Below are 27,924 nucleotides of genomic sequence, written 5' to 3' on the forward strand. Positions count from 1 at the left end.
CCTTCCCCAGGTAGTTATGTTAGGGAAAGGAGCAGGTAAGCTCGGAGGCAACTGCAGTGGTGGAGGTGTGCAGGTGGGTAGACCCACTGGGAGAGGTACACGCCACAGCCCAGAAATTGTGCGAGGGCACCGGGAGATGAATCGGGGGAGTGAGACCCCAAATTGAAAAGCACCACAGTTTGGCCAATGGGAATTGGTTTTTAGAACCCATAGTGTAAGAGGGCCAATGGTTTGGCCGGAGAAAGACCCCGGGTAGTGTAAAGTTGTTAAAGTCATTTAGGAAATAGTTAGGATTGATGAACCTGTCGCACCATACGCAGCCACTTACCTGTGGTGATGATGATAACTCCACACCTGTGTTTTCTTTGTTCTGTTGCAGGAAGTAAGGATTGCTGTGGGGATTTGTGAGACGCATCACGACGTGGATGAGACATTGGGGTGATTCCATCTCTCCCTCCCTAGGAGGGACTGATGATGAATTGGTAATGGCAAATTTTGATGTTGAATTGGTAATGGCAAATTTTGATGTTGAGTTGGAGATGGCAAATTTTGATGAGAGTTGGAAATGGCAAATTTGATTGGTTAGGAGGGAGAGAAGACGAATTTGGTATATGGGAGGAACGGGGAAGACAGTAGGGATGTTTGTTGATTTGTAAAGTAGATGTTTATGGGTAGTGTTGTGTTGTGTGGATACAGTAAGGGGTAAGGGAGGGGCCATGTAGGTTACCTGGTGGGGGGGGGGGGGGCGTACGATAGGAACGTACCTGTCTCACCTGGTTCCCATGTGCCCCCAGTGTGCATCATCTTGTATTGCGTGCACTTTTGCGCCCTTACCACCTTACTCACTTGTCTGCTTCTTTTGTCTCCCACCTCCGAGGATCTGGCTTTGGGGTAGAGAGAGAGGAGAGAGAGGTGCTGGCTACGCAGTTGTGGGCCTGCACTTTCGCTGTTTGCTGCCTGGATCGATACACCATATGGACCGCAATGTTTGTGGCCACCCACAATGGACCGCAGTTCGTTTGCGGCCAAGCACCACCCGGTGATGGACCTATGGGTCAACGTGGCACCTATGCCATACAGGTGAACCACTAATAGTTGACACCACTGAAGGCCACCATAAAGAAATGGACACGGTTGGCGCCTTTCTTTATTTGTTAAAGAAGCAAGAAGGCCAAGTGCACCACACGAAGGCAAGACCAGCGGCAGAACATCGGCCGGCTGCGACACCACACAATGATCCCTAAACACTTTATTGGTGCACCGGATGGTGCTGACTGTGTGATGGGGTGGTGCTTTTGGTGCTGGGAAAGGGTGCTCTGCACGTTATTAAAGGCCGTCGGCCACAGAGCACTCGTGGGTTGGTGTATCGATGCTGGCATGCGCGCTCTCTCTATGCATAACATCTGCATGTGTTCCTCCAAAAACAGGTCCTGGATCGTAGTGTAAATAGCAGCGTAGTCGTGTAAATAATGCTCCCTACCGGCTGTATGTGTAGTTTGAGAATTCTTTCCGGATTCGGTTATCCTGTGGGTGTGTTTCTGTGAGGAGAAGGGTGCAACGTCGCAGGGGGACAAATTTACTCATTTGTGAACATCTGTAAAACTGTCGCACTCAGGGTAGAGTTAATAGTAGAGGGACTACATCTGAGTGCCACACTAAAGTAGGTAAAAATTTATCGGGTCGGGACGCCCCGAGGGTAGAGAAGGGTGCAATGTTGCGAATATGGAATTTGGCCTCCATATCCGCTTGTAAATATTCCCCTATTTCTCCAATACTCCCCAACTTTCCCCAATCCCCCATTCCCTAGTCCCATTGCATGTAAATAACACTCTGTAGAACCGACCTTCCCCTTTTTCCCCCATTAAATGTCGTGCCCAGGTCCCACCGCATCACACGTAGACAACTATAGGACGTCTTCCTAGTTATTCTTAGTCTATGTCAGTTAAGGACTCGTTTCCATTAATTCTGACTCTCCGTTGCACCAGAATGTGATTATATGGCATCAGTAGTGAGTTTAGGACATTTCCCATACCTCCTTCCATCTTCTTCCACAACAATTACAACAACAACAGAGGAGATGGGGGCGGCGCGGCGGCGCGGGGGAGGATGCGTCCTCACACCGGCTCGATTAGCCGCCATTGACCACGCGCTCCACGGGGTTACCACGGAGGGGCTGGCTGTCAGCTCCTCGTCAAGGGCGGAGCCTGGTAACCCCCCCGCACCCAATCAGAAGGGCGGACCGATTCCATCTGGGGCGGAGCTAACGAGCCGAGGGCGTGTCACTCCCCGCCGGATATACGCGGCCACTTACCGGACGTGACGAGAGATGCGCCCCCAGCTTGGAGAAACGACGTCACCTTCCGAGCGCTGTGACCTCCCCGCATCTCTGGACCGGACCGTACTGTACCCTGTCCTTGAGCCAAGAGTGCACCTTGAGCCATCGATACCTGCCTTTCCTTGCCATCAATCCCCGTGTGAGTCAGCCGTTGTCCCGTTTATCTGTCGTCTGTCCGGGGTTAATATAAGAGTGTGTCTAAGTGCCTGTCTTTCTGTGATGTACCTCTCGTCCCTGTAATCTAACCTTCCGTACGAATATAATCTCCTCCGGAGGTCTTGAGAATTGAAACATTGGTGTCGTGCGTCATTATAATCCAGCCGTGTGTCTTCTTTTCCTTATTGAGCCAGCGTAGCGCGGCTTCGTCAACGTTCGAGTACAATCGGGTAATTTGTGCAGACGTGGTCATACCACCGCTCGGTCTATAACATCTAACCGCGTCTGTAACAATTGGTGTCGAGGAGTGAGATTCGGACCCGGGACTAAATTAGTTAGGCCCAAATTTTGGGAGCGCGTTTACTGCGCTCGACGAAATCGACCCGAAGCGCGCTTCACGCGCTCGAAATTATAACGGCGAAATTTGAATTGTTTTGAGAATAAAACACGAAATTTGAAAGTCGCGCTATGGCGGATCAAGACGGCTGGGGTCCGGTAGGGGAGAGTGAAGCAGGGTCGGTCCAGGACCAAATTGAGACACGTGAGGAGAGCGAAACAGCGAGGGTAGCAGGCGCGCAAAATGGCGCCTCGCTGGTCACCGCACCGGCGACCGTGACAGCGCCCCTGGTGGATCCGAACCTTTTCCTCCTGCAAATGGGGGCCCTTATGGACAGGCTAGAAGCCAAAATGGGGGTAATGGGAAACCAAATGGGGGTAATAAGGGACGAAGCGAGGGCTCGGAGTGAGCAAATGGGGGTAATGAGGGACGAAGCGAGGGGTACCGGTGAGGGGTTAGACAAGAAATTTGAGAAGTTAGACAATAATTTTGAGGAGTTAGACAAGAAAATTGGGAAGTTAGACAATAATTTTGAGGAGTTAGACAAGAAATTTGGGAAGTTAGACAATAATTTTGAGGGGTTAGACAACGGGATAAAAGAGGTGAGAAATGGGTTAATGGGGGTAGAAAACAGAATGGCCGCTCAAGAGAATCAAATGGAAGGGATGCAAAAGGGGTTAGAGGGAGTAGAAAATAGAATGGCTGCCCAGGAGAATCAGATAGAGGGAGTGAAAAATGGGTTGGAGGGGTTAGAAAACAGGATGGAAGGCAAATTGAGGGACATGAGGGACCAAGCGGAAAGGGAAGTTAACCAAATGGGGCAGCAGATAGAGGGGGTCAGAATGGGGGTAGAAACCAAACTGGATGCTCACAGGGAGGAAATGGAACAGATGAGGGTGGCATCTGGGCAGGAGATGCAGGTGATGAGTGAGGAGGTCGGAGGAGTGCGCGAGGAGGTGAGGCACTGTGAGGAGCACATGGAGAAGGAGGTGAGAAAGGGGACTGTAAAGTTACAAGGGGGCATAGAGGACCTGACGCAGGAGGTGGAGCAGCTGACGGTGGGACAGACGGAGTTAGTGGAGCAGGTTCAAAGGAACACTGCGGTATTAGGAGGTTTAAAGGCGACACAGAAAGAACTCAAAGATGACTTGGTAGCGACGAAGAGGGAATGTCAGATGGTACGTGAGGGACTGACAACGAGGCTGGACGAGGTGTTAGAGGTAATGGAGACGAAGGACCGGCAGGTGAGGACGCACATGGAAACGGTCAAGGTAGCCTTGGAGGATGAGCTTGAGGAGACGTACCGGGGAATAAAAGAGGTGAAGCAGAAATTAGAAGAAGTGGAAGAAGGGGTGAGCGAAATTAAGAAGCGACGGAGAGGGGATAACAAAGAGATAAAAGAGGAGATAAAAGAATTGGTCCAAAGTCTGTGTTTGGATCGTGATGTGCTCATTAACCGAATGAGGGATTCGCAGGTGATGGAGGGGAAGCGAAGAGGAAGAGGACCCGGTGTAAGTGGTGACCAATATGGTCGTGCGTATGATGCGCCAGGGGATTTAAGAAGCTTGGGGGTCGAGATGGACCCGGGTGTTCGTGAGAGGCCGTGGGTGAAGTGTGCGACAGGTCTGGTGTGCGAAAAAGGAGGTGTGCAAGAAAGTCCGACTCTGGGGTGTGTGAGGAAAAAGTGCGTGCCAAGGAGTGAGGGTGCTGGCGAGAGTGAGTCGGTCGTAGCGCGTGTGCGAGAGAGCACGTGGAAGCGCGGTGTGGTGAGTGTTGCAGAGGGTGTGACGGGAGAGTGTGCGCAAGAGTGTGCGCGAGAGAGGTGTGTAACGGACCGGTGCATGGGGAAAGAGTGCGCTGTCAGAAGTAAGGAAGAGTGTCCACCTGTGGTGAGTGTTACAGAGGGTGTAACGGGAGAGTGTGCGCGAGAAAGGTGTGTGACCGACAGGTGCATGAGGAAAGAGTGCGCTGTCAGAAGTAAGGAAGAGTGTCCACCTGTGGTGAGTGTTACAGAGGGTGTAACGGGAGAGTGTGCGCGAGAAAGGTGTGTGACCGACAGGTGCATGAGGAAAGAGTGCGCTGTCAGAAGTAAGGAAGAGTGTCCACCTGTGGTGAGTGTTACAGAGGGTGTAACGGGAGAGTGTGCGCGAGAAAGGTGTGTGACGGACAGGTGCATGGGGAAAGAGTGTGCTGTCAAGAGTAAGGGTGAGTGCGCTGTCAAGAATGGAGGTGAGAGTAGTGAGAGTGACAAGGAGAGTGAGTTGGTTGTGACAGGTGAGCGAGGATGTACACCTGGGATGGAAGGATGCACACCTGGAATGGTAGAGCGTGAGTGGGAATGCACGCTGGAGTTGGTGGTGAGGCACGTGGTTGGGTGTGCGAATGAGAGCACACCTGTGATTGTCACAGAGGAGGTGACAGAAGAGGGGGCGCGAAGGGGTGTGTTGGTGAGGTGTGCTACCAACGAATGTGTGCCAAAGTGTTCGGTGGTCAGGTGTGTGACCAAGGCTGTGAGTGGAATGGGTGTACCTGGGTGTGTAAGGAACGGTACAAGGAGAATGGGAACAGCTGCATGTATGAGCAATAAAGGGGTAGCGTATGCATGTAAGCATCCAGGTGAAGCATCGACGGTGACCGGGTTAAAGGTTAGAACGACTTTTAGCCGAAGCGGGCCCTCGGTGCGTGCCGGGTTTTGCGTGCCGCGAGAACCAGCGGGGATCCGAGCCACGGCGGGGTCGAAGGGACCGCCGTGCGCGATCCACGCTGGGCCTCGCTTTGAACGGCCGCGTCTGTGCTCCAATAGGTGGAGCGGGCGGCTGGATAGGAAGGGTCGTCATGGCGACCACTTTCTGTTGAGGTATTCCGGCAGGTCGAGATCGAGCCATGGGATGGCTCCGTGCCGAGATGGTGCGTGGGATCTCGGCCCGGATAAGCCCCCTTCCCTGCACCGAGTGCCGGACGCATCCAGCCGCGGGCACAGAACAACCTGCATTCATGGCTTGGCTTTACGAAGCCGGGCTTTGGATAGGAATTGGCGCACCGAGAGGCAGTAGTGAGTAGACTGGGTGATGAGGTTCGTGTTTTGGCCCCGAAATTAGAAAAACAAAATTTGGTGATTGGCAAAGGATTGGCAGTAGTGATTGGCAGATGATGGGTAGTGATTGGCCAAATTTTTAATTTGTTGAAATTTGATGTGCAAAATTGGTAGTGAGTGATGGGCCCAGTGGGTAAGGGGGGCATCCCTGCCACCCTTCCCATGGTGGGGGCAAAGGAGCAATAGCTTATGGGGTGTATGGCAGTGAAAACTAGCCCGGGAGGGTTAGGATATAACGGTAGGGATCTAGAGAAGATGACCTTAGGTAACGTTAAGTTTAGTTAGTGACTGATACCTGTAGTGGGGACGCAGGTAGATTAGTGTGGATGATAATGACGTGGGAGCGCAATAGTTTAAAGGGACGACTGGGAAGCGCAAGTTTCAGAAGGGAGTAGTTAGCTGAGATGATGCCGTGTGTGTGAGAATTGAACAGGTGTGATTGCACAGGTGTGCAACTGGACAGGTGTGTGGAGCAGTGTGTGAGTAGTGAGTGTTGTGGATCAGCGCGAATGCGCTTGGGGAGAGAAGGGTGCAGGTGGCACCAGGTGTGAGAGCACAGGTGTGCAGGTACAGGTGTGTGGAGAGAGTTGGAGTAAGTGGTACGGAGTGGTGTGCATGGTGCGAAGGTGTGGATGGGGGAAGAGTGGACCCCTTTCACGAATACCCGGGGCGGGTAGTGTAAGTGTTAGGTAGAGGGTACAGGTAAATTGTGGTTGGATATTGGCATCTGTGGTGCGGTTGCAGAATGGTGTTGTGAATGGGTGCATTAGTGTTGTGGAAATGGCTGGGCGTGTAGCCTGTTAGTGTGTGTAGTTGGTTGAGCACTCCACCACTGTGAGGATGTCGGCCAGGTGAGGCCGCAGGTGGGCTCTGGGAGCCGGTAGAGTTGTGGATGGGGCCCGAGGATCCGGAGGACGGACCCGGGTAGCCCAGTGCCAGAGAGGGCACCGAGTGGGGAGAGTGCCAGAGGGCCTTCCCCAGGTAGTTATGTTAGGGAAAGGAGCAGGTAAGCTCGGAGGCAACTGCAGTGGTGGAGGTGTGCAGGTGGGTAGACCCACTGGGAGAGGTACACGCCACAGCCCAGAAATTGTGCGAGGGCACCGGGAGATGAATCGGGGGAGTGAGACCCCAAATTGAAAAGCACCACAGTTTGGCCAATGGGAATTGGTTTTTAGAACCCATAGTGTAAGAGGGCCAATGGTTTGGCCGGAGAAAGACCCCGGGTAGTGTAAAGTTGTTAAAGTCATTTAGGAAATAGTTAGGATTGATGAACCTGTCGCACCATACGCAGCCACTTACCTGTGGTGATGATGATAACTCCACACCTGTGTTTTCTTTGTTCTGTTGCAGGAAGTAAGGATTGCTGTGGGGATTTGTGAGACGCATCACGACGTGGATGAGACATTGGGGTGATTCCATCTCTCCCTCCCTAGGAGGGACTGATGATGAATTGGTAATGGCAAATTTTGATGTTGAATTGGTAATGGCAAATTTTGATGTTGAGTTGGAGATGGCAAATTTTGATGAGAGTTGGAAATGGCAAATTTGATTGGTTAGGAGGGAGAGAAGACGAATTTGGTATATGGGAGGAACGGGGAAGACAGTAGGGATGTTTGTTGATTTGTAAAGTAGATGTTTATGGGTAGTGTTGTGTTGTGTGGATACAGTAAGGGGTAAGGGAGGGGCCATGTAGGTTACCTGGTGGGGGGGGGGGGGGCGTACGATAGGAACGTACCTGTCTCACCTGGTTCCCATGTGCCCCCAGTGTGCATCATCTTGTATTGCGTGCACTTTTGCGCCCTTACCACCTTACTCACTTGTCTGCTTCTTTTGTCTCCCACCTCCGAGGATCTGGCTTTGGGGTAGAGAGAGAGGAGAGAGAGGTGCTGGCTACGCAGTTGTGGGCCTGCACTTTCGCTGTTTGCTGCCTGGATCGATACACCATATGGACCGCAATGTTTGTGGCCACCCACAATGGACCGCAGTTCGTTTGCGGCCAAGCACCACCCGGTGATGGACCTATGGGTCAACGTGGCACCTATGCCATACAGGTGAACCACTAATAGTTGACACCACTGAAGGCCACCATAAAGAAATGGACACGGTTGGCGCCTTTCTTTATTTGTTAAAGAAGCAAGAAGGCCAAGTGCACCACACGAAGGCAAGACCAGCGGCAGAACATCGGCCGGCTGCGACACCACACAATGATCCCTAAACACTTTATTGGTGCACCGGATGGTGCTGACTGTGTGATGGGGTGGTGCTTTTGGTGCTGGGAAAGGGTGCTCTGCACGTTATTAAAGGCCGTCGGCCACAGAGCACTCGTGGGTTGGTGTATCGATGCTGGCATGCGCGCTCTCTCTATGCATAACATCTGCATGTGTTCCTCCAAAAACAGGTCCTGGATCGTAGTGTAAATAGCAGCGTAGTCGTGTAAATAATGCTCCCTACCGGCTGTATGTGTAGTTTGAGAATTCTTTCCGGATTCGGTTATCCTGTGGGTGTGTTTCTGTGAGGAGAAGGGTGCAACGTCGCAGGGGGACAAATTTACTCATTTGTGAACATCTGTAAAACTGTCGCACTCAGGGTAGAGTTAATAGTAGAGGGACTACATCTGAGTGCCACACTAAAGTAGGTAAAAATTTATCGGGTCGGGACGCCCCGAGGGTAGAGAAGGGTGCAATGTTGCGAATATGGAATTTGGCCTCCATATCCGCTTGTAAATATTCCCCTATTTCTCCAATACTCCCCAACTTTCCCCAATCCCCCATTCCCTAGTCCCATTGCATGTAAATAACACTCTGTAGAACCGACCTTCCCCTTTTTCCCCCATTAAATGTCGTGCCCAGGTCCCACCGCATCACACGTAGACAACTATAGGACGTCTTCCTAGTTATTCTTAGTCTATGTCAGTTAAGGACTCGTTTCCATTAATTCTGACTCTCCGTTGCACCAGAATGTGATTATATGGCATCAGTAGTGAGTTTAGGACATTTCCCATACCTCCTTCCATCTTCTTCCACAACAATTACAACAACAACAGAGGAGATGGGGGCGGCGCGGCGGCGCGGGGGAGGATGCGTCCTCACACCGGCTCGATTAGCCGCCATTGACCACGCGCTCCACGGGGTTACCACGGAGGGGCTGGCTGTCAGCTCCTCGTCAAGGGCGGAGCCTGGTAACCCCCCCGCACCCAATCAGAAGGGCGGACCGATTCCATCTGGGGCGGAGCTAACGAGCCGAGGGCGTGTCACTCCCCGCCGGATATACGCGGCCACTTACCGGACGTGACGAGAGATGCGCCCCCAGCTTGGAGAAACGACGTCACCTTCCGAGCGCTGTGACCTCCCCGCATCTCTGGACCGGACCGTACTGTACCCTGTCCTTGAGCCAAGAGTGCACCTTGAGCCATCGATACCTGCCTTTCCTTGCCATCAATCCCCGTGTGAGTCAGCCGTTGTCCCGTTTATCTGTCGTCTGTCCGGGGTTAATATAAGAGTGTGTCTAAGTGCCTGTCTTTCTGTGATGTACCTCTCGTCCCTGTAATCTAACCTTCCGTACGAATATAATCTCCTCCGGAGGTCTTGAGAATTGAAACATTGGTGTCGTGCGTCATTATAATCCAGCCGTGTGTCTTCTTTTCCTTATTGAGCCAGCGTAGCGCGGCTTCGTCAACGTTCGAGTACAATCGGGTAATTTGTGCAGACGTGGTCATACCACCGCTCGGTCTATAACATCTAACCGCGTCTGTAACAATATGATAAAATGCCAAAATTGCCGCCATTTTGGACGCCATCTTGAATTTCCGCTGAAGCACAAGGGCGATATCTGGGGACTTTTAGTATGTTATTCAGGACAGTTTTCTGAACATATCCTGAAATTTTCAGCTTTGTTTGAATTTGTTCCGGGTTTCACCTTATTTGGTGCTAATGCTCTTGGACTATAGGGTCGCTGACATTAGTCACCCTGTAACACACTTAGTCGGAAGTGACGTTTGGGACCCTGGTCCTCAGCCCCGTCACCCGTAACAATATATACTTCAATTGAAATAAAAGTTCAAAGAGCTGAAGGAAAAAACAACATTGAATCGGAAGTTTACCGCCTCTGATGCGCCGTCTTTTACACCACCATATTTAACACGTTATAGATTAGCTATTAGTGCCTGTGGTTTTTATCCTTTATAACATCATTAAAAACAGTACGTTTCCAGTTTGGAATGATTTTCAATTATGTTTGATTACCAGACAGGCAGACAGACTAAAAACATTACTGTCTCACTCCTCTTTGCGCGTGCGCAATCGGGACGAATCCAGAGCCAAAGTACTGTTAAACTACAGGTTCATGTTCTGATTCATGTTCAAAATATAACATTCAAATGAAGTTAGGTTGTTCCTCAGTCATAGACAAACTGCTGTAGACAAATAAACAGAGTGAACCAATTGCTTCACACCACTTTACGCTCCGCGTGTGGGGTGATAATGTACAGGGCGTGTGTAGAACTAGAAACATAACCTTATAATGACAAGTACATGAGGATTGTAGTTTGTATTTTTTTAATTAATGTGCCGCCATTACAAGTGCCAGAATTGAAAGTCACAAAAATAACTCTCAAGCAAAAGCAGCTACATTAGCAAGTAAATCAAAATGAGGGTGCAGCCGACTTCCTTATGGTTAGATTCAAACTTTGAAACTTACGCCAAAAATATATATGTATAAATGTATTTAACTGTGTGGTCTTAAATAAGATTGAAACATTAAACACAAGGAGCAACAGTGTCCACAGATCGATCGACTGATGGTGCTCATAGCCGTATGGGGGGTAGCAGGAGGGGACACCAAAAAAAAAAAAATCACAAATGTTCAATTTCAAGTAATAACAGTTTGGGAATAACAACAACAGCATTTTTTTTTTCATCTCTGAAAATAACAAATAAATTGGTTGCAAACCTAAACCATTAGTGGAGCACAAATAATAAACTATTATCTGATCTTTCGGAGGAGGGCTGAATGAGGGTGGGTGAGGCAGGGGGAGAATCCGAATGGAATCACAAAAGCGTTTGTTTTATACAATCCAGCTTTATTTAAATGCCTTATAAATGTTTTCCGATGTCACATGACAGGCATTTTAGACTGTGGTGACACTGATGTGCGCAATGTGATTATATGGCAAAGGACAACGACCCAAAAGTGGTTGTACAGTTCAAAGGTCACAAAAAAGGCTAATGATCGGATGCAGGAGAAAGTACCTTCCTAAGTGCTGGTAGGTTGCGGTGTCATTTTGGCAAGGTGAGGCTAGGCATGACACCAGGCAATTTGGATGGTGCAGAGAGTCAGCTGGGCGTGGCGAGGTGGAGCTGGGTGCGATGAGGCACTGGTAGTGTATGAGATGCCTGACGGTGCACTTGTGTGCATGCTGGTGAGTAGAATCCTTAGGTAGACCAACAAGGGACTGAAGATAGGCTGGGAGATTGAGATATCACGAGAAGAGTGGTGGATGAAGGAAATGCGTCGGCATCCCTCTAATCGATTTGTTCCATCAAATGGTAGCGACAAACGGGGCATGTGGCCGACTGTGAGTGGGAGGGATGATCAAAATACCAATTAAGATACAGTGCAAGTACATACTATGCAGTTAATCTTCAGGTACAAGGTGTCCCAAAAAGAAGAAGAATAATTAAATAATGCATTACACAGGGCAGGTGAAAAACAAAAGTGAGATCAGATCAGAAGCATTTGCTGTTTCACAATGGATGGGCAAGATCCGGCATACTTCGCTTTGCTGGCTCATCCACACCTGGAAGGTGAACAATGACGCCAGGATTGCACAGCCAATCCATACAGAGTACTTGCACTCAGATGAACCAATGATCTTGATCTTAATGTCTGTTGTCAGTGCAAATACTGCAATCTCTTTGTACGTGCATTCCTCAGTGCCATGGCACATGGTGGTGTCTCCAGACAACGCACAGTTAGTGTTCATATCCTTATGGATATCCACGTCACACTTCACAATGGAGTTGAAGGTTATCGCAGGGATCCAGCAAGACTCAGTACCCTAGAAGGAAGGCAAGAACAGAGCTTCGGGATAGCAAGGTGCTCGTTTTCAATGGTGATGACCTGAACATCTGGGAGCATATAGTTTTTTCCCCCACAAAGGAGGATGCTACCTGCTCAAAGTTCAATACTACAGATCAGAGCTTCTCTTTGATGTCCCAAATATTTGAATGCTCGGCTATAGTGGTAAAGGAATAGCTTCACTCTGTTGAGATCTTTATGAGATAGTCTGTCGATTATGATCAGCAAGGCCCAGGCACAGGATGGCCTGAGGCAGAACACAGCTCTCATATACACTACATGGCCAAAAGTATGTGGACCTCAGTGACTTTTCATTGACATTCTGTTTCCACAGTATGTGGACACCCCCCAAAAGTATGTGGAGCTCAGTGACTTTCAACGTGGCACCATCATAGGATGCCACCTTTCCAACAAGTTCAAATTTCTGCCCTGCTAGAGCTGCCCCGTTCAACTGCAAGTGCTGTTATTGTGAAGTGGAAACGTCGAGGAGCAACAACAGCTCAGCCGCGAAGTGGTAGGCCACACAAGCTCATAGAACGGGACCGCCGAGTGCTGAAGTGCACAGCGCGTAAAATCGTCTGTCATCGGTTGCAACACTCACCACCGAGTTCCAAACTGCCTCTAGAAGCAACGTCAGCGCAACTGTTCATCGGGATCTTCATGAAATGGGGTTCCATGGGCCACACACAAGCCTAAGATCACCATGCACAATGTCAGGAGTCGACTGGAGTGGTGTGAAGCTCACCGCCATTGGACTCTGGAGCAGTGGAAATGCGTTCTCTGGAGTGATGAATCACGCTTCACCATCTGGCAGTCAGACAGATTAATTTGGGTTTGGTGGATGCCAGGAGAACGCTACCTGCCCGAATGCATAGTGCCAACTGTAAAGTTTGGTGGAGGAGGAATAATGGTCTGGGGCTGTTTTTCATGGTTCGGGCTAGGACCCTCAGTTACAGTGAAGGAAAATCTTAATGCTACAGCATACAATGACATTCCAGACGATTGTGTGCTTCCAACTTTGTGGCAACAGTTTGGGGAAGGCCCTTTCTTGTTTCAGCATGACAATACCCCCGTGCACAAATCGAGGTCCATACAGAAATGGTTTGTCGAGATCGGTGTGGAAGAACTTCACTGGCCTGCACCGAGCCCTGACCTCAACCCCATCGAACACCTTTGGGATGAATTGGAATGCCAAATGCGAGCCAGGCCTAATCGCCCAACATCAGTGCCCGACCTCACTAATGCTCTTGTGGCTGAATGGAAGCAAATCCCCGCAGCAATGTTCCAACATCTAGTGGAAGGTCTTCCCAGAAGATTGGAGGCTGTTATAGCAGCAAAGGGGGGGGACCAACTCCATATTAATGCCCCTGATTTTGGAATGAGATTTTCGACGAGCACATACGTTTGTGATGTTCGAGTGTCCACATACTTTTGGCCAAGTAGTGATTAATCACAATGTGAGAAACCTCATTGCCAGGACCGATAATAATACCTGTGGTATGGCCAGGTACTACAGGTATTACTACAGGTAATACATACAGTGCATTCAGAAAGTATTCAGACCCCTTCACTTTTTCACATTTTGTAATGTTGCAGCTTCATGCTGAAATCGTTTAAATTCATTTTTTCCCTCATCAATCTACACTCAATACCCCATAATGATGAAGAGAAAACAGGATTTTAGAAAGTTTTGCAAATTTATTAAAAAGAAAAAACTGAAATATCACATTGACATAAGTATTCAGACCCTTTGCTATGACACTTGAAATTTAGCTCAGGTGCCTCCCATTTCTCTTGATCATCTTTGAGATGTTTCTACACCTTGATTGGAATCCACCTGTGGTAAATTCAATTGATTGGACATGATTTGGAAAGGCACACACCTGTCTATATAAGGTCTCACAGCTGACAATGCATATCAGAGCAAAAACCAAGCCATGAGGTCGAAGGAACTGCATGCAGAGCTCAGAGACAGGATTGTGTCGAGGCACAGATTTGGGGAAGCCTACAAAAAAAATTCTGCTGCATTGAAAGTTCCCAAGAGCACAGTGGCCTCCATAATTCTTAAATGGAAGAAGTTTGGAACAACCAGGACTCTTCCTAGAGCTGGCCGCCTGGCCAAACTGAGCAATCGGGGGAGAAGGGCCTTGGTGAGAGAGGTGACCAAGAACACGATGATCACTCTGCCTGAGCTCCAGAGATCCTGTGTGGAGATGGGAGAAACTTCCAGAAGGACAACCGTCACTGCAACACTCCACCGATCTGGACTTTATGGCAGAGTGGACAGACGGAAGCCAAACAGTTCAATCTTGGTTTCATCAGACCACAGAATCTTGTTTCTCACAGTCTGAGAGTCCTTTAGGTGCTTTTTTGCAAACTCCAAGTGGCCTTTCATGTGTCTTTCACTGAGGAGAGGCTTCCTTTTGGCCACTCTGCCATAAAGCCCAGATCGGTTGAGTGTTGCAGTGATGGTTGTCCTTCTGGAAGTTTCTCCCATCTCCACACAGGATCTCTGGAGCTCAGCCAGAGTGACCATCGGGGTCTTGGTCACCTCTCTTACCAAGGCCCTTCTCCCCCGATTGCTCAGTTTGCCTGGGCGGCCAGCTCTAGGAAGAGTCCTGGTTGTTCCAAACTTCTTCCATTTAAGAATTATGGAGGCCACTGTGCTCTTGGGAACCTTCAATGCAGCAGAGATTTTTTTTGTAGTCTTCCCCAGATGTGTGCCTCGACACAATCTGTCTCTGAGCTCTGCATTCAGTTCCTTCGACCTCATGGCTTGGTTTTTGCTCTGATATGCATTGTCAGCTGTGGGGCCTTATATAGGCAGGTGTGTGCCTTTCCAAATCATGTCCAATCAATTGAATTTACCACAGGTGGACTCCAATGAAGGTGTAGACACATCTCAAAGATGATCAAGAGAAATGGGAGGCACCTGAGCTAAATTTCAAGCATCATAGCAAAGGGTATGAATACTTATGTCAATGTGATATTTCAGTTTTTTCTTTTTAATAAATTTGCAAAACTTTCTAAAATCCTGTTTTCTTTGTCATTATGGGGTATTGAGTGTAGATTGATGAGGGAAAAAATGAATTTAAACGATTTCAGCATAAGGCTGCAACATAACAAAATATGAAAAAAGTGAAGGGGTCTGAATACTTTCTGAATGCACTGTAAACCATATCCAACACAGTTTGGATGACCCCATACATGGCAGGCTATGTCATCTTCTCTGTTTGCCTTTGAGTTGAGGGGATCCTCAGTTAGTGGAACAAGGTGTTCCTCGGGTGCAGCATTGAGCTCATTGTGCAATGTATGGATTGTATGGTACTTGATCTTGTCTATGCAACCCCAGTTGGGAATAATACAGCGTTCAATGGGGTACATCGGGTTGATTAATTTTAAACTTGATTTGAGCTTAGTCTCACACAACTATTTTTGGGCCATTCAAACCACCACACCTGGACTTGCTAACTATGTCATACCACTTGAGCTCTGTCTCTATCTGTAAAACAATGGTGCACCATGAAAAATCTGCCAGCACCAGGGGACTTCCTCAAGAGAGCCAGACGTTATCTGGGCCATTGCGCAGGAACACCTCCATAATATGTTGGTGGAGCTTGAGCGACGAGTATGTCAAGTGATATCAATCAAGACCAATCATGTGGATTGTACAAAATATGACAAGTGGACGACTGGCATTAAATTTGTCAATTAGAAATAAAACAAAACATAAACAAATCATCAAACTAAACAATGTGAATGTGAACACAGGACAGAAGAGAGAGAAAAAAAAAAGATAAACTGTGGCAATACCATATTACAAAAACTGCAGTCACCATACATTTCAGTTCCGCATACCCCGATGAGAACACAAAACTGACAAACGTTTGGTTCAAACACAAGAAGGCAATAATGTTGTTGGTGTTGTTTCAATTTTGAAGAGTTGCAGATTTCACAACAGTGTGGAAACCCCAAAAAGAACCACATTAGCAAAACTGAGCAATTTATACAAAGCATGATGAATGTGAGGGGAACAATCTTCGTGTCAGAATAAAACCAAAGAGCACATGCAGACCAATGTCTGACCACTCCAAAGCTAGTGCAACAGTGCCCGAAACATGTGAGGAAGAGGTGGTTCAACCTCAAACCAAGTTACGATCGACAATGTCTGACCGGTCACACACACACACACACACACACACACACACACACACACACACACACACACACACACACACACACACACACACACACACACACACACACACACACACTGGGGTGTGTTGGGTAACCACAGTGGTAACTGTGCATTTCACAACAGCGTTATCCAATGTATGATTGCACATGTGAATAGTGGCATGTAGTACATTGCAATGCAGTTGCATATTAAGATGACCCTGTGTGGTGTGTGGAGTCGTTAGCTCGAGGCAAAACTCACCCTTTGTAACCAGCCGTCAATGCAGGCCGTGTGGAATAAGTGAAGGCAGGGCAGGTTTGTCACAGCATCTCCAAGGTTAAACTCGGTGCAGCAAATGATGCAACTTTGGTTTTGAGCTGTGGCAAAGAATGGCGCAAGACCGGATCACTCGATGCTTAAAATTAAAATAAATACCTTTTTGTTGACGTGAGACGGCTTTTGGGCGGCACTGCCTTTTATAAACAATATTTCAACATCAATCACAAGATGCCTTTGTGGTAGAATTTCATTCCACAACCTCTCTCAGGATATAGAGCTTTATTGAAATCAATCTCAACAACATCTTCAACAAGAAGAAGCAATACATTAGTACTCTAACATAATCCCTGAGCACATCCCCAAGCAAGCCCATAAGCAATATTATTCAACTTACCAAACTCAAGTCCAGTCACATTTAACAGCATAGTAATCTATCACTCCCAAAGCAGTCCCTCTTATAGGGAACCTCACCACCAGAGAAGGAATTACACCGAGGATGTTCTCCTTCATTTCATCACATTCTCCCTCCAATTAAAATTTCAGCAAGCCAGCAGCAAAGAATTAGGCGTTCACTAATTGTAATTATAAAGAATTAGGCAAAGAATTAGGCGAGTATAATTCAACCTACCACCCCAAACACACCTGCCTACGACCTTCACGGCCGACACGGGTGCGATAACTGCCAGATCCATTCTCGAGAACCCTGGCATCAGCAATGTCGGGCAATATTGGGATAGGAGCAACCGCTCCGGTACCAAGAGTTGCCGTTTCAACCTGGATCAGCAATGGAGAAGGCAACGGAGAAGGCCCTCCCGTGCCAAGCGTTGGCATTTCAGCCCTGATCGGACTACCAATCGGCTCCATCACATCACCCTCGCTCGTACCTGGGCAAGGACCCTCGCCGTAGGGTGCAAGATGTCGCAACGAAAACGGTCACCTCTCTGCCGTCCGCCATACAAATATGTGCATATTCTGGGTTAGCTTCTAACACCTGCACCCGATCAACCAGCGGATCATACTTGCTGTGTCACATTGCCCGTTTCAAGAAAGCGGGCCCCGGTTCAGAGAGCCAGCCAGCTTGTAGTCTACTTGCCAAGCCTATAGAGCCCTCTTGTGAACCCAGAAATGTTGAGTACCCCAACGTTTTAAGTTAGAAATGTACAGTATGGGTCCCCAGCACTTAGAAACTGCCGGATGCTAACTTGCATATGTTGGGCAATTAGCAAAATTAGCATTAACCCTATCAAACATAGGCCTGGGACACTGAAATTTCTGTTTCGCTCTATTGCTAAACTTTTATTCACAGGTATTAGAGGTAACAAAGGCAAGTACCATACCAAACTAGCATAATATGACTATGGGTAAATAATATCCTCAAAATTAAAACACAAGTATACCCAAAATTATCAGAGCTGAAAAATATGTGCACTAGTTACACAACATAAAACTTCCATCAAGAAAGAGCGTCTTGCACTTCTACTACTCTGCACTGTTATAAAGCATATCCTCATCATAAAACTCATCCTCATCGTCTTCATCTTCTTCTCCTGACTCTACATTCTTGTCATATTGCTCTTCTTGCTGTGAGTGTGTGAGTGTGTTGCAACATGTACTATCAGAGCCTTTGCAGAAGCAGTAGCTGGTACAGGCCAGGCCTGCAGCTACGCAGCTGCACTTTGCCCCAGCTTTGCAGCTACAGCTGATCATTTCCAACACGGCAGGAGGAGCAACGGGGCTTGCATCCAGGATGGGCATGATGACTTCCTCTCCCTTCTCGCCTTCCTTCTTATTTCATCCAAACTCTGTTATGTCCACAGCTGGTGGGTCAGGGCAGTCTGCTGCTTTCCAAAACAGCACCTGTAGATGGGCACGCCGTCCATGGAGGAGAGCGTTGCGCTCTGTAGGAGGCAGTGTCTTCAGTGCTGGGGGGGTTTTGCGCTTTCGGTAGATGTCATATCTGGCGACGTTCAGAGATGCCGACTCCCTCTCGTTGTAGAGCCAGGAAGAAACCACTCACTGCCTCTGTAATCTGTAAATCAGTAGCTCCCTCCTCTCCGATGAAGTGAAGCAGGTCACCAGGTACTACACTCATGGCCTTGAGTGCGGACACCTTCCCTTTCCCCACGGGATAGGAGGTGGTGTCACATCCGGAGAGAGCATCCGGAGAGTGCCCTGACCCACCAGAGCCAGGATGGAGCGACACTGCTCACCGAGATTCTTTACTGTCGAATTGATGTTGAGAATAGTGCCATCCCATCTCTCCATCTGCAGGTTACATGTGATACCCACCTTCCACACCAATAGACCATGAGTATGAAAACATCAGTGTCGTCGTTGAGAATGCGGACAGTTTCAGCTCCGCGACTGGCTGCATCCAACATGTATGAGATGAGGGAGACGTCAGCCTCGTCATGAGTGACAATACTGTCTGCTTTGCTGACCATCTTGATGTGATCTCCTATGCTGTGTGTGCACAGGAGCTCACCCAGTCTCCGTTTGTTTGTCTTGTTCTTCATCACTTTGTCGCGGCTAGGTAGAGGGGTTGTCAGTGAGAGTCGGTACTCTGTTGAGCTCTCCCCAGCTCTTCTCTGCCTCTCGTGGTCTTTGGCAGAGACTTGCTCATACCGGTCAAAGATGACAAATGTTTCGGTGATGTAGCGATTAAGCCGGCGCCCCATGCTGGCTGCGAGGTCAGCCACAGTGCCTGACGATGGCCACACCATGTGGTAGATGAGCTGCGATGCATCAACGAGTACAACATGTGGTGGGTGGGGATTGGGGGCAAGGATTCCAAGACGCTGGACGATCACAGACTTGTTACCTTTCCTGAGGCATCCATACTCATCGATGATGGATGCAGGGACCGGGCCGCACTCAAGGCCATGAGAGTAGTACCTGGTGACCTGCTTCACTTCATCGGAGAGGAGGGAGCTACTGATTTACAGATTACAGAGGCAGTGAGTGGTTTCTTCCTGGCTCTGTACAACGAGAGGGAGTCGGCATCTCTGAACGTCGCCAGATATGACATCTACCGAAAGCGCAAACCCCCCCCCCCCCCCCCCCCCCCCCTAGCACTGAAGACACTGCCTTCTACAGAGCGCAACGCTCTCCTCCATGGACGGCGTGCCCATCTACAGGTGCTGCTTTGGAAAGCAGCAGACTGCCCTGACCCACCAGCTGTGGACATAACAGAGTTTGGATGGAATAAGAAGGAAGGCGAGAAGGGAGAGGAAGTCATCATGCCCATCCTGGATGCAAGCCCCGTTGCTCCTCCTGCCATGTTGGAAATGATCAGCTGTAGCTGCAAAGCTGGGTTAAAGTCCTGTTTAACAGCAAAGTGCAGCTGCGTAGCTGCAGGCCTGGCCTGTACCAGCTACTGCTTCTGCAAAAGCTCTGATAGTACATGTTGCAACACACTCACACACTCACAGCAAGAAGAGCAATATGACAAGAATGTAGAGTCAGGAGAAGAAGATGAAGACGATGAGGATGAGTTTTATGATGAGGATATGCTTTATAACAGTGCAGAGTAGTAGAAGTGCAAGACGCTCTTTCTTGATGGAAGTTTTATGTTGTGTAACTAGTGCACATATTTTTCAGCTCTGATAATTTTGGGTATACTTGTGTTTTAATTTTGAGGATATTATTTACCCATAGTCATATTATTCTAGTTTGGTATGGTACTTGCCTTTGTTACCTCTAATACCTGTGAATAAAAGTAGAGCAATAGAGCGAAACAGAAATTTCAGTGTCCCAGGCCTATGTTTGATAGGGTTAATGCTATTAATGCTAATTTTGCTAATTGCCCAACATATGCAAGTTAGCATCCGGCAGTTTCTAAGTGCTGGGGACCCATACTGTAAATTTGTAACTTAAAACTTTGGGGTACTCAACATTTCCGGGTTCACATTGCTGGCAAGTAGACTATTGGCAAAGATTGCCCATTCAGACTGTGTCTTTGGTAGCGGAACATTCTGTCATGCGAAGTTTCGTTGTTGGCAGTGCAGAGAAGGGAACGGAGAGCATGCAATGCTTCGGGCAATACCAGATTCCATTGATGAGGGGCCATCCCCCGAGTCTTTAACCCCATGGCCACAGCTCTCCATACAATCCCATTAAAGTGTTCCACCTTCCCGTTCCCTTGGGGGTTATATGGAGTAGTCCGGCTAGAAGCGATGCCACGTTCTAGAAGAAATGTCTTAACCTCCTGTGACATAAAAGCAGCACCCCTGTCAGAATGTATGAAAGCCGGATATCCGAACATTAGAAACAGCTGTCGCAGGCATCGGATGACCGTAGAGGATGACATATCGGTGCATGGAAACGCAAAGGGGAATCTCGAATATTCGTCAACTACCGTGAGGATATAGCGATGCGGACCCGCTGCGGGAAGAGGCCCATTGAAATCAATCCCCAACCTTTCCCAGGGTCGCACAGCCTGAATCAAAGTACCCATAGGCAGTTTATAAAAACGTGGTTTTAGCTCTGCACACACAAGGCACGAACGGCACATGCGTCAGACATCCTCCACCAAGAAAGACAAGTTACGACAATGAACAAAATGGGCCAGGCGCGTCACATCTGGGTGGCATAGAGATTTGTGAATGCCTCGCAGGTCGTCGGCCGTCATGCCTGAACAGACAGGTCTAGACAGCGCATTGGCTGCCAGATTATCGCGGCCCGGTCGATAGATGATCTCAAAACAATAATCTGCCAATTCAATCCACCATCTCGATATCTCTTCATTTTTAATGCGTTGAGCATGCCGATAAAATCGGACATGAAAGCAACCGATTTCTGATCAGTAATAAGTTTAAAACCGTTTGCCTAAGAGAAAATGGCGCCATCTTCTGACTGCCACGATTATAGCGTATGCCTCGTTCTCGATAGCCGAATGCCTTAGTTCGCTATCCGACAAAGTGCGCAAGAAGAAGGCCACTGGCTTACCCGCCCGAGTGAGCGTCGCCGCGATGGCGCAATCTGAGACGTCTGTCTCCACCATGAAGGGTATTTTCCCGTCGATCGAGCTCACAGCGGCATTTGATCGTCTTCTTTAAGCTGTTGAAAGGCGGCCTTGGCACTCATAGTTTGGGGAAAAGTCTTGCAGTCTACAAGAGGGCGGATCTTCTTGGAGTTTCTCTGCACCCAATGGAAATAGTGTGAAAATAAGCCTCAGTCTCGGCGTAAAGAAGCACAATCACATGGAGCCGCCACATCGAGCAAGGGTCAAAGTCATTCGGCGTCTGGTCTTATCTCGACCCCGGTCACTGTGTCCCCCCAGAAGATCTATCGTCTTAGTCGCATATTTACACTTGTCCTCATAGGTCAAGTTGTACAGTTGCGCTACCCACAGGAAACGTTGCAAGTTGGCATCATGGTCCTCTTGATCGTGGCCGCAAACCGTCACATTGCCGACGTAAACAAAAATATCTTTCAACTGTTCCTTAGCAATAATGTCATCAATGGCACGTTGAAAGCAGAAGATACACCATTTGTTCCTCCGAAGGGAATGCGACGGAATTGATAGAGCCGTTGGCCAGATTCTAACCCTGTATAGGGCCTGTCAGACCCGCGTATCGGAATCTGATGATACGCACTTCTAAGATCCAAAGTGCTAAATATGCGATATTTAGCCATGTCGCGCACCATATCAACCATCCGAGGAAGCAGATAGGCGTCCAGCTGCGTGAACCTATTAATGGTTTGAGAATAATCAATTACCAGGCACTTCCGATGATTAGCCGTAAAAACTACGAGCACCTGAGCTCTCCACGGAGAGCTACTCGGCTCTATAATCCACTCCTGCAGCAGCCGCTTAGTTTCATCAGCAATAAACTGCGCGTCAGAGCACGAGAATCGTCTAGCCTTCACGGTGATCGGCTTGCAATCGGCGGTCAAACTAGGAAATAGATGAGGCGGTTCGATAGCCATTTCAGCTAAACTGCAAACAGAGAGGGTGTTCTCCCCACCGAATTGCGTCTCCAATCGGCCATGCCTATAGATGCAAAAAATCATGTCCTAGAAGCACGTCGGAACATAAGTTGGGCATCACCATAAGTTTCACATCCGGATACATTACATCATTGACCACCAGCTTAACCATGCACACTCCCTTTGTGCGCATCCAAAGAGCGGCTGAAGCCATAAAAATCCTTCGAGTAATCTGGCCAACCGTCCAGCCATGTCGTTGTACCAGAGCTTGGCGAACATAGCTCTCACTACTGCCCGTGTCAATTAGGGTATTCGCAGCTTTCCCCTCGACGAGCACTGGAAGCACCGCGCTCGCAAGACTGCGGGGAGCCAGTACCGGGTGCGCTGAGCGGGAATCACGGGAAGTATTGGTTCCAGTGAGAGTCGTACATCACGCTTTCGTCGAGCGACAAACCTTCGCGAAATGTCCTCTCTTGCCACAAAGTGTGACACGTCACCTCCCGAGCGGGACACAGAGCACGGGAATGTCAACGATTCCCACAAAAATAACACTTTGCATTTTCAGTAGAGGTTGCAGCCGCCACGGTACTCAGACCTTGCTCCTCGAGCTCCGGAGGATCGTTGTTCGGTCTTGGGCCAACGGCAAGGCCCCCAGGGAACCACTCCGCAGTACGAGCCGCCTTCCAGCATTTCTCAGCCGTGGCACCCGCCGTTATGTATGGGCTCCGTAAGCTTCTGAGCGGGTCTGGGTGAGCTGCAGGACACGGGCTTGATTGTAAGCCTGCTGGAGGATCATGGCTGCATTCTCGAGTAGCCTCAGTCGTATAGCCGGTGACGAGAGGCTGGTTACAAAAGCATCCCGCATTAGATAATCAGTCATCTCGGCAGCCATCCGAGTCTCCACCATACAGTCCTTGCTGAGTCGCGGCAATTCCTGAAGAAACTGCTCTTGTGGCTTGGAGGGGTCTTGTCTTCGCGTGGCGAGTACATGTCTCGCATATATGGCATTCTGGGGTTTGACGTAGATCTCTCCCAGCATGTCCACAGATGTCGCATAGTTCTCAGTGTGATATGTAGTCGAATACGGTGTTTGACACGTGACATGTGAGCACCGAAAGCTTCTGCTCCTCGGTGATTCCAGGCACGGCGGCGATATAATGCTCCAGAGCGCGATGCCAGTGATTCCATTGGCTCGCGGCGTCTATTGCTTGCGGGTCGCCATTGAATTTCTTGAGTATCCAAATCTTGTCCATAGCACTCGAGTGAAGGAGTTGATTTCAATAAAATGTTGTAGAATTTCATTCCACAACCTCTCTCAGGATATATAGCTTTATTGAAATCAATCTCAACATTATCTACAACAAGAATAAGCAATACATTAGTACTATCGTGCGGACCCTTCGGTTAACACCAGGGCTCGCGGATGGACCAGAACGGATTTACTTGAGGTGACGACCAAACACGGATTCGGCTATAAAACACGGGAGGAAGAAGGAAAGTGGAAGCTGCGGTAAAAGCGCACAAACTCAAATGGCACAAGATTTGCAGGGAATGGAAAATAATACAAGGGTTTATTTGCAAATGTCGGGACAGGGAAACGCGATATTAAATAAAAGTCCTAAATTGGGACGTCCCCACAACTCACTTCAGAAACAGCACACAGGAATGGATTAATAAAAGAAAACGTCGTGTAATCGTAAAATGGTGCGTCCTTATCTGTATTGTCGTCTTGTCCCTACACGGCACCAAGCTCCGCTGCACACCACGAGGTCCCTCGCTCCAGAACCACAGCACCGCGAAGGCCTGAGCCAACTCCCACTCGAGGCTCCTCGTCGACCGCCCACGAGGTCCGTGCACCACTCTAAGCTCCAGGAGCACCGATCGCACACGAGGCCCCAAAGCACCAAAAGCACCGCTCCAAGCACCACGCAGATGGCGAGCCAACGACCACCAGGACCTCTCAATACCAAGAAGAAAAGCGCAGAGAGCACAACACAGCCAGGGAGGGACGTGCGCAAGAGGCAGCGAAGAACCCAAAAGCTAGAACTCGAGCAAGAGCTGGACATGCAAGAGGGAAAATGTCGTTCGGCGCGCCCCTATATAACTTTGCGGCGGTGAAGTCAGCCTTGGCGCGCCACCCAATCAGTGACCTCCACCGAATCACACGTTCCCTGTGGCGTGGTCATAGCTCGTGCTATTCGATGTGGCTAGGCCTGCCGGAGGTGTAGCTGGCTGCGGCCCATGTGGTGGTGCCCCGAACTGGCCTCTTGCCTGTTCTCTCCCGAAGTCCTTGTCAGGGAAGGGAATTATTTAATGTTGTACGAAGGGCCTGTCTAAGTCTCTATAGTGCGGGAGCCCAGAAACATTTGTTTCACATCTCGAGTACAAAAGGTTTGAGGCCTGGAATATATGCATCTATGATAGGAGACCCCAAAAAGGCAATTCTTAAGTTCTGCAATTCTGCACAGCAACCAGGGGGCGCCACCAAAGACCCCTAAATGTGACTCTTAATTCACAATTTGAGTACATCTTTCAAACTTGTCTTAAAATGTTCTCTATAGGAGTGGAAATCAGAATTCCCAATTCTTAAGTTTTCAATTTGTGTATTAGGTCGCTTAAGAACGACCTAATTAATGCTAATTAACGCTAATTAGCATTTTTAATTCACAATTTGAGTACATCCATGAAACATATGGCAATGTATTCCTTAGGTCATCCTAAATCAAGATCAGTCATTCTTAAGTATCCATTTCATGTATCCATTTCATGTATGTATTCATGTATTTCATGTATGTATTTCATTCATTTCATGTATTTCATGTATCCATTTCATGTATTCCATGTATCCATCCATTTTTTACTGCCAGTGACCGACTTAACACTCATACCAAGAGCTACATGTTTTGCAGGTTTTGCGCGACCCCGTTGTACAATGAACAAGGCATCCTGACTAGACGAATTTGCGCGGCGCTTTACTGACTCTGTATATCGCTCTGGTTTTAGCCCTCCGTACAAAATATTGAAAAAATCTACTACAAGTTTTGGGGGTGACGAGTCCCCGTTTCTTAAATCCTCCAATGTCGGACATTCAGGAAGGTCGACCTTTTCAACCTTGAGCAACTGGTTGCGCAAAAGCAATGCTGCTTTGGCGATTGTTCTCTCATCAGTAGATGTGTAATCATATACAACACGAATTGCATCATCTGCGGTTTCTGCATTATATAAGATGTTTCCAAGCCTTTTCCCAAGTGAACTCTGTATCTTTATGCGCGCTTTGAAGTGACTCATCAATGTCCTAGAGAGGCTGAAGGCGCTTCCCCTGGGCGTTTCTGCGGATGCCGAACAAATATCAAGATAACGTTCATATACAGAATTAAGAAGTTCAGGTCTGTTGTCTATTATTACAGATTGCTCAATGTATGCAAAAATGTCCAACACACTGGTCTCAGAAGGCGTTTTTGTTTCACGTGTGTCCTTTTGGGAAACTCGATTGGCTGACAACAAATACGCACTTTTACATGAATGATGGTAGTGGGCCTCCTTGGCAATTAAATCCGTATCAACTACTTTTGGAATAACCTTACTGTCATTTAATGTCTTTGCTGCATTTTGGATCGATACACCGGCTTCAATGGTTTCACATCTTCCCAACAGTTCGACGCTTCCACCTTTGAGTCGTTTTATCTTTTTCTCACAGAATAGACAAACAGGTGGCAAAATCCCGGCAGATGATGTAGAAGGTGCCGACTCCTTGGATGGACGTAAATGTGGGGCATTGCTACGGTGAACATCACTGGCGGCTTTAACAGGCGGCATTTGGGATGAGATGGCGGTAAAGTTCTTGTAACAAGAAACATGGTAACCATCCATTTCAGCAGGAGACGTAGGCAATCTCTGAACTACACCACAATAGACAGAGTCCTGGAAATGTTGCTTTTGCCGTCTATTAGCTGCTGCTGTTTCTACTGCTTCCCATTGCGTATCCTTGAAAGGTAGAACGTCTGGACGAGCTTTCTTGTCTGCACTGCGTTGGATGTGAAGAATACATCTGCGTTCCAATGATGAAACAGTAGGCTGGACAGTAGGCTGGACAGTAGGCTGGACAGTAGGCGTAGTATTGGTGGCCGATTCCATGGTTGCATGTTTCAAATCATTGTCTGAAAAATAAAATCACAGCGGGTGGTCAGTGAGCATGGCGAGTCAGTCAGTTTTGGTCAGTGAAATCCAAAAGAAGTTATTTCAAATTTTGAGGCAATAAGTCATTATTTTCTACTCAGCTGTGGTTCGAACCTGAAATCGGTATGCATACAGAACTTTGGATACCCTCATCTGCCTGGACATTTCCTGCGCGCCACCTAGGCCTAGGGCTACATAATTCTGTATCGGCCCCGAATGCTTATTAGGCCTACAGCATAGTATTGTTTGTTGGGTTAGGGTTAGGGTTGGGTTAGGGTTAGGGTTAGGGTTAGGGTTGGGTTAGGGTTAGGGTTAGGGTTACCATGTTTCTTGTTACAAGAACTTTACCGCCATCTCATCCCAAACGCCACCTGTTAAAGCCGCCAGTGATGTTCACCATAGCAATGCCCCACATTTATGTCCATCCAAGGAGTCGTCACCTTCTACAACCTCTGCCGGGGTTTTGCCACCTAACCCCAAACCCTAACCCTATTTGTTGACTTACCTAAGCAGTGATCTAGGCATTGCAGGCAACATCAGACATTCTGCAGCCGATTCAGAGAATCTATGGAGGGAAAGAGCAGGAGATTCCCCATGATTAGGTCCTATGATAAACCGACAACTCCCTCTACAGGGTGTCCCAGAAAGTTCGTCCCTCAAGATAGTGTCACAAACCTGGATTGATAATGTGTTAATATTTCCCTTTAAGTCACTGGTTATTATTCCCCAAACAATGTTGTATATTGGTCCCAGTTATTCACTGCAGGACAGTCATTTCTGTAGAGGCACTTCCTGTTTAGGGTGTAATTGGCTCAAGTTAGGGAAGAAGCCTCCCCATTGGCTGGGAGGCCAAAACTCCTTCCTTAACCAAAACTGAACACCCTCGATCCGGCCAGCCAGACAGGTGTGTGCATGCTCAGCACTGGTGTGGGTGTCTACTTGGGGCCTGCCCTCAGGTCAGCACTCCAGCCCCTCCCTTGCATATAAGGGAGGGCCAGCCAGGGAGTGGAGGGGGGATAGCAGCCAGTGACAACCCAAATTCCGTTACAATACTGACTGCATTCTTAAGTGGGTTGATGCATGAAATGGACACATAAGAATTGCTGTTCTTGATTCACGATGATCTACTGAACAGTTTGGGACCAATTTGAAAGATGTACTCAAATTGTGAATTGTGAACTCAAATCGGTGTCTACCCAGAGGTCGTGGATTCCGTTGTCAGGAGCCGAGTCTTTACGTTCGACCTGAGCCCCTATCCTTCCAGCCACCCCAATTGACAGGCCCGAGTCAAACAGAGCAGCCCTCATGGCCCAAGCACCCATCATTTGTTTATTGTCTGTGGCTCTCAGAGATCTTTCCTACTT

The 27,924-nt window shown here is 48.4% G+C and overlaps 1 protein-coding gene and 1 pseudogene across 4 annotated transcripts in view; both read right to left on the reverse strand.

The window, feature by feature from the left end:
* Positions 1-10,458: 10,458 nt before the first annotated feature.
* The window catches only part of LOC137434113 (uncharacterized), an 82,008-nt gene continuing 64,542 nt past the window's right edge, over positions 10,459-27,924 (reverse strand). For all 4 annotated transcript variants that reach the window (XM_068126795.2, XM_078785758.1, XM_068126796.2 and 1 more), the window contains 2 exons: positions 16,436-16,551; positions 10,459-11,492 (listed from right to left, as the gene is read on the reverse strand). In XM_068126795.2, the coding sequence (XP_067982896.1) occupies positions 11,442-11,492; positions 16,436-16,551 (167 nt within the window). In that variant the 3' untranslated portion in view covers positions 10,459-11,441. The remainder of the gene's footprint in view (positions 11,493-16,435; positions 16,552-27,924) is intronic.
* Positions 11,511-12,748, reverse strand: LOC137433694 (actin, cytoplasmic 2 pseudogene; annotated as a pseudogene).

Source organism: Myxine glutinosa, chromosome 10 (assembly GCF_964187855.1).
Source record: "Myxine glutinosa chromosome 10, kmMyxGlut1.1, whole genome shotgun sequence".
Taxonomy (NCBI): Eukaryota; Metazoa; Chordata; class Myxini; order Myxiniformes; family Myxinidae; genus Myxine; species Myxine glutinosa.